This window comes from Tamandua tetradactyla, chromosome 21, assembly GCF_023851605.1.
Source record: "Tamandua tetradactyla isolate mTamTet1 chromosome 21, mTamTet1.pri, whole genome shotgun sequence".
Lineage (NCBI taxonomy): Eukaryota > Metazoa > Chordata > Mammalia > Pilosa > Myrmecophagidae > Tamandua > Tamandua tetradactyla.
This window is the reverse complement of record NC_135347.1, coordinates 17628474-17640510: the sequence shown is the minus strand read 5'-3', so window position 1 is coordinate 17640510 and position 12037 is coordinate 17628474. Positions and strand designations below refer to the sequence as shown.

Sequence of the window (12037 nt, the reverse complement as noted above, 5' to 3'; positions counted from 1 at the left end):
GGAATTGAACTAAGAGCTCAGGAATCAACCCTCACATTTACTGCCAACTAATCTTTGACAAGGGGGCAAAGACCACTCAAATGGGAAAGTATAATCTGTTGAACAAATGGTGCTGAGAAAATGGATCTCCATTTGCAAAAAAAAAAAAAAGGAGGATCCCTATCTCACACCATATTTAAAAAATCAACTCAAAATGGACCAAAAACCTAAATATAATAGCCAGAACTATCAAACTCCTAGGAGAAAATTTAGAGAAGCATCTTTAGGATGTTGCGTTAGGCAATGGTTTTTAGACTTTATACCCAGAACACAAGCAGTAAAAGAAAAAATAGATAAATAGGACCTCATCAAAATTAAACATTTTGTGGACTTCCTGGAAGATGGCGGCTTAGTAAGACGCGCGGATCTTAGTTTCTTCTCCAGGACACCTACTAGGGGAGTAGAAACGATACAGAAAGCGCCCAAAGCCACAACAGAGATAAAAAAGACAGCGTACCCCATCCTGGAACGGCTGGCTGGCTGAGAGAAGCAGCTCGGGTGAGATCGCCGAGGCGCGCGGGCCTTACCGGGCGGGGTGGCAAGCGGCCGGAGTTACTCCCTTCCCCCTTCCCGGGCCGGCTGGGAGAATTGGAGAGGCGGTCCCCTGAAACCAAGGCGACTGGCGCCCACACCACGCGCAGCCCCCGGACCAACTGAGAGAATTGGATCGGAAACCCCCAGGCCGCGGAGAACGGTGACGGGTGGGGGAGGCCCCTTCCAAACCCGTGACTCCCGGGGAACGTGCACTCTCTCGGGCGGGCCGCTGCCGCTGGCGCCCTCCCGCCACGCTTGTTGCCCAGGGCCGACTAGGAAATTCGGACGGGCTCTTTCCCTGGCTGCGGCGACCAGCAACCCTCCCTGCGTTCGGACCCCGGGCCGGCTCAAGCCGTTTCGGCTAGCGAACCCCCAGAACGGCGAGAGTTTTCCAAAGTTTAAGGTCCCACAGCACCTTTTACTGGTGGGACCCGCAGAAAAAGGTGTGCCACGAGCGCCACCTACTGGGCAGGATAAGAAAAACAGAACCCAGAGATTTCACAGAAAAATATTACAACCTTGCTGGGTCCAACACCAAGAGAAATCTGAATAAATGCCCAGACGCCAGCAGCAGAAGATAACTGTCCACGCTCAAAAGATTGAGAATATGGCCCAGTCAAAGGAACAAACCAATAGCTCAAATGAGACACAAGAGCTGAGACAACTAATCCTGAATATACGAACAGAAATGGAAAACCTCTTCAAAAATGAAATCGATAAATTGAGGGAGGACATGAAGAGGACATGGGCTGAACATAAAGAAGAAATAGAAAAACTGAAAAAACAAATCGCAGAACTTATGGAAGTGAAGGATAAAGTAGCAAACATAGAAAAAATAATGGATAGCTACAATGATAGATTTAAAGAGACAGAAGATAGAATTAGTGATTTGGAGGATGGAACATCTGAATCCCAAAAAGAAACAGAAACTATCGGGAAAAGAATGGAAAAATTTGAACAGGGTATCAGGGAACTCAAGGACAATATGAACCGCACAAATATACGTGTTGTGGGTGTCCCAGAAGGAGAAGAGAAGGGAAAAGGAGGAGAAAAACTAATGGAAGAAATTTTCACTGAAAATTTCCCAACTCTTATGAAAGACCTAAAATTACAGATCCAAGAAGTGCAGCGCACCCCAAAGAGATTAGACCCAAATAGGCGTTCTCCAAGACACTTACTAGTTAGAATGTCAGAGGTCAAAGAGAAAGAGAAGATCTTGAAAGCAGCAAGAGAAAAACAATCCATTACATACAAGGGAAACCCAATAAGACTTTGTGTAGATTTCTCAGCAGAAACCATGGAAGCTAGAAGACAGTGGGATGATATATTTAAAATACTAAAAGAGAAAAACTGCCAACCAAGACTCCTATATCCAGCAAAATTATCCTTCAAAAATGAGGGAGAAATTAAAACATTCTCAGTCAAAAAGTCACTGAAAGAATTTGTGACCAAGAGACCAGCTCTGCAAGAAATACTAAAGGGAGCACTAGAGTCAGATACAAAAAGACAGAAGAGAGAGATATGGAAAAGAGTGTAGAAAGAAGGAAAATCAGATATGATATATATAATACAAAAGGCAAAATGTTAGAGGAAAATATTATCCAAACAGCAATAACACTAAATGTCAATGGACTGAATTCCCCAATCAAAAGACATAGATTGGCAGAATGGATTAAAAAACAGGATCCTTCTATATGCTGTCTACAGGAAACACATCTTAGACCCAAAGATAAACATAGGTTGAAAGTGAAAGGTTGGGAAAAGATATTTCATGCAAATAACAACCAGAAAAGAGCAGGAGTGGCTATACTAATATCCAACAAATTAGACTTCAAATGTAAAACAGTTAAAAGAGACAAAGAAGGACACTATATACTAATAAAAGGAACAATTAAACAAGAAGACATAACAATCATAAATATTTACGCACCGAATCAGAATGCCCCAAAATACGTGAGGAATATACTGCAAACACTGAAAAGGGAAATAGACTCATATACCATAATAGTTGGAGACTTCAACTCACCACTCTCATCAAGGGACAGAACATCTAGACAGAGGATCAACAAAGAAATAGAGAATCTGAATATTACTATAAATGAACTAGACTTAATAGACATTTATAGGACATTACATCCCACAACAGCAGGATACACCTTTTTCTCAAGTGCTCATGGATCATTCTCAAAGATAGACCATATGCTGGGTCACAAAGCAAGTCTTAACAAATTTAAAAAGATTGAAATCTTACACAACACTTTCTCGGACCATAAAGGAATGATGTTGGAAATCAATAATAGGCAGAGTGCCAGAAAATTCACAAATACGTGGAGGCTCAACAACACACTCCTAAACAACGACTGGGTCAAAGAAGAAATTGCAAGAGAAATTAGCAAATACCTTGAGGTGAATGAAAATGAAAACACAACATATCAAAACTTATGGGACGCAGCAAAGGCAGTGCTAAGAGGGAAATTTATTGCTCTAAATGCCTATATCAGAAAAGAAGAAAAGGCAAAAATTCAGGAATTAACTATCCATTTGGAAGAACTGGAGAAAGAACAGCAAACGAACCCCAAAGCAAGCAAAAGGAAAGAAATAACAAAGATTAGAGCACAAATAAATGAAATTGAAAACATGAAAACAATAGAGAAAATCAATAAGGCCAGAAGTTGGTTCTATGAGAAAATCAATAAGATTGATGGGCCCTTAGCAAGATTGACAAAAAGAAGAAGAGAGAGGATGCAAATAAATAAGATCAGAAATGGAAGAGGAGACATAACTACTGACCTCACAGAAATAAAGGAGGTAATAACAGGATACTATGAACAACTTTACGCTAATAAATACAACAATTTAGAGGAAATGGACGGGTTCCTGGAAAGACATGAACAACCAACTTTGACTCAAGAAGACATAGATGACCTCAACAAACCAATCACAAGTAAAGAAATTGAATTAGTCATTCAAAAGCTTCCTAAAAAGAAAAGTCCAGGACCAGATGGCTTCACATGTGAATTCTACCAAACGTTCCAGAAAGAATTAGTACCAATTCTCTTCAAACTCTTCAAAAAAATCGAAGTGGAGGGAAAACTACCTAATTCATTCTATGAAGCCAACATCACCCTCATACCAAAACCAGGCAAAGATATTACAAAAAAAGAAAACTACAGACCAATCTCTCTAATGAATACAGATGCAAAAATCCTCAATAAAATTCTAGCAAATCGTATCCAACAACACATTAAAAGAATTATACATCATGACCAAGTAGGATTCATCCCAGGTATGCAAGGATGGTTCAACATAAGAAAATCAATTAATGTAATACACCATATCAACAAATCAAAGCAGAAAAATCACATGATCATCTCAATTGATGCAGAGAAGGCATTTGACAAGATTCAACATCCTTTCCTGTTGAAAACACTTCAAAAGATAGGAATACAAGGGAACTTCCTTAAAATGATAGAGGGAATATATGAAAAACCCACAGCTAATATCATCCTCAATGGGGAAAAATTGAAAACTTTCCCCCTAAGATCAGGAACAAGACAAGGATGTCCACTATCACCACTATTATTCAACATTGTGTTGGAGGTTCTAGCCAGAGCAATTAGACAAGAAAAAGAAATACAAGGCATCAAAATTGGAAAGGAAGAAGTAAAACTATCACTGTTTGCAGACGATATGATACTATACGTCGAAAACCCGGAAAAATCCACAACAAAACTACTAGAGCTAATAAATGAGTACAGCAAAGTAGCAGGTTACAAGATCAACATTCAAAAATCTGTAGCATTTCTATACACTAGTAAGGAACAAGCTGAGGGGGAAATCAAGAAACGAATCCCATTCACAATTGCAACTAAAAGAATAAAATACCTAGGAATAAATTTAACTAAAGAGACAAAAAACCTATATAAAGAAAACTACAAAAAACTGCTAAAAGAAATCACAGAAGACCTAAATAGATGGAAGGGCATACCGTGTTCATGGATTGGAAGACTAAATATAGTTAAGATGTCAATCCTACCTAAATTGATTTACAGATTCAATGCAATACCAATCAAAATCCCAACAACTTATTTTTCAGAAATAGAAAAACCAATAAGCAAATTTATCTGGAAGGGCAGGGTGCCCCGAATTGCTAAAAACATCTTGAGGAAAAAAAACGAAGCTGGAGGTCTCGCGCTGCCTGACTTTAAGGCATATTACGAAGCCACAGTGGTCAAAACAGCATGGTATTGGCATAAAGATAGATATATCGACCAATGGAATCAAATAGAGTGCTCAGATATAGACCCTCTCATCTATGGACATTTGATCTTTGATAAGGCAGTCAAGCCAACTCACCTGGGACAGAGCAGTCTCTTCAATAAATGGTGCCTAGAGAGCTGGATATCCATATGCAAAAGAATGAAAGAAGACCCATCTCTCACACCCTATACAAAAGTTAACTCAAAATGGATCAAAGATCTAAACATTAGGTCTAAGACCATAAAACAGTTTGAGGAAAATGTTGGGAGATATCTTATGGATCTTACAACTGGAGGCAGTTTTATGGCCCTTAAACCTAAAGCAAGAGCACTGAAGAAGGAAATAAATAAATGGGAACTCCTCAAAATTAAACACTTTTGTGCATCAAAGAACTTCATCAAGAAAGTAGAAAGACAGCCTTCACAATGGGAGACAATATTTGGAAATGATATATCAGATAAAGGTCTAGTATCCAGAATTTATAAAGAGATTGTTCAACTCAACAACAAAAAGACAGCCAACCCAATTACAAAATGGGAAAAAGACTTGAACAGACACCTCTCAGAAGAGGAAATACGGATGGCCAAGAGGCACATGAAGAGATGCTCAATGTCCCTGGCCATTAGAGAAATGCAAATCAAAACCACAATGAGATATCATCTCACACCCACCAGAATGGCCATTATCAACAAAACAGAAAATGACAAGTGCTGGAGAGGATGCGGAGAAAGAGGCACACTTATCCACTGTTGGTGGGAATGTCAAAGGGTGCAACCACTGTGGAAGGCAGTTTGGCGGTTCCTCAAAAAGCTGAATATAGAATTGCCATACGACCCAGCAATACCATTGCTAGGTATCTACTCAAAGGACTTAAGGGCAAAGACACAAACGGACATTTGCACACCAATGTTTATAGCAGCATTATTTACAATTGCAAAGAGATGGAAACAGCCAAAATCTCCATCAACAGAAGAGTGGCTAAACAAACTGTGGTATATACATACGATGGAATATTATGCAGCTTTAAGACAAGATAAACTTATGAACCATGTAATAACATGGATGGACCTAGAGAATATTATGCTGAGTGAATCCAGCCAAAAACTAAAGGACAAATACTGTATGGTCCCACTGATGTGAACGGACATTCGAGAATAAACTTGAAATATGTCATTGGTAACAGAGTTCAGCAGGAGTTAGAAACAGGGTAAGACAATGGGTAATTGAAGCTGAAGGGATACAGACTGTGCAACAGGACTAGATACAAAAACTCAAAAATGGACAGCACAATAATACCTAATTGTAAAGTAATCATGTTAAAACACTGAATGAAGCTGCATCTGAGCTATAGGTTTTTGTTTTGTTTTGTGTTGTTTTGTTTTGATTTTACTATTATTACTTTTATTTTTTTCTCTATATTAACATTCTATATCTTTTTCGGTTATGTTGCTAGTTCTTCTAAACCAATGCAAATGTACTAAGAAATGATGATCATGCAGCTATGTGATGATGTTAAGAATTAATGATTGCATGTGTAGAATGGTATGATCTCTAAATGTTGGGTTAATTTCTTTTTTTCTGTTAATTAAAAAAAAAAAAAGAGAAGGGATAATTGGAGATGAAGGGATACAGACTGTACAACGGGACTGGATATAAAAACTCAGAAATGGACAGCACAATACTACCCAATTGTAATGCAATTATGTTAAAACACTGAATGAAGCTGCATGTGAGGTATAGGTTTTTTGTTTTTGTTTTTTTTGTTTTTTTTTCTTTCTATTATTGTTTTAATTCTTATTCTGTTGTCTTTTTATTTCTTTTTCTAAATCGATGCAAATGTACTAAGAAATGATGAATATGCAACTATGTGATGTTATTAAGAATTACTGATTGTACATGTACATTGAAATGATTTCTAATTGTTTTGTTAATTCTTTTTTTAATTAATAAAAAAAAAAATTAAAAATTTTGTTCCTCAAAGGATTTTATCATAAAAGTAAAATGACAACCTACTCATGGGAGAAAATATTTGGTACTCACATTTCTAAAGGAGGTTTAATATCCAGAATACATAATGGAATATTTCAACTCAACAACAAATGGACACACAACCCATTTAAAAACTGGAAAAAAGACTTGAATAGTCATCTCTCCAAAAAAGATACTCAAATGGCCAGAAAGCACATGAAAAGATGCTCAACATCATCAGCCATTAGGGAAATGCAAACCAAAATCACGAGATGCCATTTCACACCCATTAGAATGGCTACTAGTAACAGAAACAGAAAACTACAAGTGTTGGAGAGGATGTAGAGAAACAAGAACACTCATTCATTGTTGGTAGCAATATACAACAGTGCAGTCACTTTAGAAGACAATTTGGTGGTTCCTCAGAAAGCTAAGTATAAAACCACCATATGATCCGGCAATCCCAGTACTAGGTTATATACCCAAAATAATTGAAAGCAGAGACGTGAACAGACATTTGCACACCAATGTTAATGCAGCATCATTCACAACTGCCAAAAAGAAGGAAGCAACTCAAGTGTTCACCAAACATTGAATGAACATTTAAAATGTGGTACATATATGTAATATTATTCTGCTATAAAATGGAATGAAGTCCTGATACATGTGACAACATGGATGAACCTTGAAGACATCATGTTGGATGAAATAAGCCAGACACAAAAGGACAAATATTGTATGATTTCACTGATTTGAAACAATTAAAACAAGCAAATTCAGAGAGAATCTAGAATATAGGTTACCAGGGGATAGTATGGGGATGGGGAATGGGAAGTCAAGGCTCAAAATATACAGGGTTCCTATGTAGAATGATGAAAATGCTCTGGTAATAGATGGTGGTGATGGTAGTACAACATTGTAAACGTAATTAACAGCACTGACATATATATCTGAATATGATTAAAATGGGTAAATGCTAGATTGTATATATGGTAACAGAATAAAAAATCTTTAATCTATGAAACTACACTATACTACATTACACAATACAGTGAACCCCAAGTTAAACCACAGACTATAGTTAATTAATTGTACAATTATAAAAACGTGCTATCAATTGTAACAAATTTTCTATACCAATACAAGGTGTGACAATAGGGTGGTATATGGGAATCTTGTATTTTATACACGATTGTTCTGTAAACCCACAACCTCTCTAACAAAGGAAAAACAAATAAAAAGGAAATGACCTGGCCTCACTTAGATTTAGTTTCCTCACATATTAATGGGTATAATAATACAGAAGTGTATGATGATTAAATGAAGCAATAAATGGAAAGCACTTAACACAATACATGTCACATAGTAACTGCTCAGTAAGAGTGAGATACAACTGTTAGCATTACTGTATGTAGTCTCTTTGCCCCAGGAGGCACAGTTTGACTCACAAAATAAAGGACATTTTGTATTATGATCAACTGAATGTCCAAAGAACACAACCAGTTAGTAGTATTCAGAATATCCACCTTGTTTCATGAACACAAAACATTATTAGAACAAGTGGCGATTACATCAAAATGAATTTCTGGAGATCATTAGCTTTACTATATTCCTAGAACAACTGTAGGGATTAAAGATGGAAAATCATTTCTGTCAAGCAAATTTTAAGAAACTGCTATGCTAAGGAAGCAGAGTGACACTGGAGAAAAATAAGCGAAAACATTAAACCACAAACTTTATTGTGCATTTATGTAGACATCTGAATTAATATTTATTTATTCATACATACACACATAAAGGGGAAAAAATGCTATTACCTGTACCGGTGCTTATAACTCATGGACCCAAACTTGCTGAGTTTTCTTGACAATGAATTGGATTCATTTTCTGGCATTCTAATTAATTTTTTAAAGACAGTAAAATAAAGATTCATAAATACAGGCACTTATGCAAAGTTGAGTATAAAACTATGCAGGAAATATAGTAGTGCAACACAGTTTAGCAGAGCTTCTTAAAATATTTTACTTGTTCTACATATTGGCATAAAATAATAATCAGTTACTTTAAGCTAATACTAGAAATACAATCATACCCCAAACATATACTTATATTAGTATAATATCAAAATATTCATTTTTTCTTGAGTCTATTAAACATCATTGTCCTAGGAAGCTTAGTTTCCTTACTTTCTCAAACAAATTATATTGGGGATTTTGTCACTATGATTGTTTACCTATGTCAAGCTTTTCGTGGCAATTAATCCTATTCTTATTTCTATAATAGCTCCAGTACTTCACATTCTGGAGCGCCTTTAACAGACAACACAATGTGATGCTCCTTTGACCAGTCCCACCACGGTAAAGGCAGCTATAGGCTCTCTGGGCCACACCCCTCTCCTAATACAAATTTTATAAAGGACATTGGTCATTTTATAAGAATACCTCCCCAACATCATGTTGTTTGGTAAAATTGTTCCACTCAGGTAAAACAGAAATAATGGGAAGAATTTAATCCAGTGTCATTAAAAACAAAAACAAAGCTTAATGTATAGCCAGCTAAAATTTATCTTTACAAGATAAGGATGTGAAACCAACAAAACAACATCTCCATTAACCACTGGTCAATTCTCTATCTTCATGTTTCTCCATTTGTTAGCGGTACCTGGTGAAGGTGTTCTCTACCTATTCATCAGACATTTTCCTCACGTATCTCCCAGGACACCAGATGCTCTCCTGGTTGCTCTAAATGTTGGGAGGGTTCCAAAGCCCAGTCCTTGGCTATCTGCTTTTTTCTCTCTTGACTCTTTCCAAAGGTGATCTCATCTAGTCTCTTTCCCTTAAATACCTATCAAATTTGAATCACCATTCGTGGTAAGCTTCTGCTTTGTACCCCCAACCGCCCCACCCATATTATCACTTACATGACTAATAGGCATTTCAAATTAAGTATGTACAAAGCAGAACGCTTAATTTCTACCACAACCACCTGAGTGCTAGCTAAACCTGTATTTACATAAACCCTAAGAAAGAAAATCACCCCTGACTCTTTCTTATAGCATAAGAATATTAAATACAGTCCAAAGAATTAGGCAGCAGAAAAAATAAAAGGGAAACACTTATAAATTTCAATTTGTGGATAGAAGAGAATTCTTGTGATAAAAACAAATGCATCCCAGTGCCTGCCCATGCAAAAAACAAACAAAAAAACAAATGCAATTATCATTTATTAGGACGACAAACAAAACGTTCACACCAGCGTACCTAAAAAATGTATGATGTTCTACACTACATTTCCAGAGATGTTTGCAAGCAGTTTTACTACGAGCTTCAAAAAAGAATGAGGTTTCATTGCACTGAAAAGAAAAGAGAGAGGGAAAAAATATGAATTATTCACAGCCCCCTTTTGGTACCAAATATTCAAGCCAAAAGTTAAATTATTGTTAAGACATAAAACATAGGATAATACTTTATATGGAATCATTATCTGTTATTAAGTATTTGGGTAGGGTTGTATTAAAACCACTTTTAATTAAAATAATAAAATACCAATTCAACATAAATCTTAATGCAATCACCTTTATTAGGTACTTCTACATCATCTCCTAACTGTGGATAATCAGGGTGATGGCACTGGAGTGCTAAAACATCCCCAGTCATAAGCAGTCATGGGTATATGGAAAAAAAAAAAAAACTGAGTGTAGAAATCGAGTCCTAACAAATAGATGCCTAAAAATCCAATTATTTAACTATATTACTTTCAGGGTACATAAGCCACAAAAACCAATATCTAAAGAATGACAGGCAGAACAAGTGAATTTCTCCATTCTACATCAAGTCATTGGGAGGGTTAAATTAAATTTATTGATAGATGTAACATAATTCAATACCTATCACATAATAGGTATACAATAAATTTTAACTTTTAACCCAGTAGTTACTTTATTCCCAGTTTAGCACATAAGAAACAAAGGCAATATTAAACATAATCCTAATTTTGCAGAAAATGCTTTTTATTTTTTAAGCAACCAAATAAGAAATCAAGCAAAAGACAATATGAATGTCAAAATAATAAACCACAATCTAAGTCTCAAATGTAGAAATGGCTCTGGAATGAGGTTTCTATGGCCCCATAAAAACAAAATTATCAGTACAGAGTAATAATTGAAATGAGCTTTTTCTCCCACTTTAACAAGGACAAAACATTATATGCATGAAATTTCTCCTAAGTCCACCTGGAATGATGCTATCTATAACTTATGAGCTTATGTGTAAAATGAGAGGGTGTGATGAAAACAGAGCCAACACATACGAGTTTCAGCAAGTCCAGCTGTAATTCTAAAAGCCTGTGAAGCAGAGGAAGAAATTTAGGATAATTCCAGGTTTCTGGCTTGGGCATGGCTAACTAGGTAAATAAACGAAGTGGAAAAAATTGGGGATTTGCATAGTGAGGAAATGGACAATAAGGTCAGGTTGAGATATTCTGGTTTTGACTTGGATACCAGGTACCCATAGAAAGGGGTCCACACCTCATGGCCCAGTAAACACGCAGGCACAGAGCACAGTGCAGAGGTCATGTCAGCTGGCATAGACGGCTTCCCCCAAGAGCCAAAGAAACAGCAGGACACAATAGTATTAGACAGATTGGAAGAGAGTGCATGTCTCAAGTGACCCAGAAAGGTCAAATAAGGCTTGAAAGAAGTTTCTACATTTCACAGTAAGAAATCTTTGGTGACTTTAGTGAAAGGGGCTGAGATTAACAAATTTAACTAAACATAAGAAAGAAAAGTCAATGAATTAAGAAAGCATTTTTCTCAAATACAAAAGAACCTGAGAGGAGTGGGATCAGAGGACATCAAAGAAGATCCTTGGCGTCTGGACAGAAGGCCAAGGTTCAGGTCAGGATATGGAAGTGCTTACAGAGGAATTTCTTTCCATCTTTCTTTTTTCCTTGCATTTTTCTTTTTAATATTTAATATAGTCACATAGTACAAAAGTCAAAAGTTAACCAAGTGGGTACACAGTGACTAGTAAATCTCCCTGTCAGGACTGTCCCCAGTTTCCTCCCTAGAGATAATCATTATTCCAAGTTACTTATATATGAGTGTTTTCAAAGTGGCACTAGGTTATTCTAAAATATGCTGCATATGTCATTTATTTAAAAGTATTTTTGCTTATATTCTATCAGGATAAATTATTAAGATAAAGGGAGTACGAGGACAGCAGCCCCTCTCTTCCCC

General features: G+C 36.5%; 1 protein-coding gene across 5 annotated transcripts in view; it reads right to left on the bottom strand.

Moving 5' to 3' along the window:
* Window positions 1-12037, bottom strand: part of EPB41L4A (erythrocyte membrane protein band 4.1 like 4A) — a 322974-nt gene that overhangs the window by 88465 nt on the left and 222472 nt on the right. For all 5 annotated transcript variants that reach the window (XM_077138974.1, XM_077138978.1, XM_077138975.1 and 2 more), the window contains 2 exons: window positions 10062-10153; window positions 8619-8696 (listed from right to left, as the gene is read on the bottom strand). In XM_077138974.1, the coding sequence (XP_076995089.1) occupies window positions 8619-8696; window positions 10062-10153 (170 nt within the window). The remainder of the gene's footprint in view (window positions 1-8618; window positions 8697-10061; window positions 10154-12037) is intronic.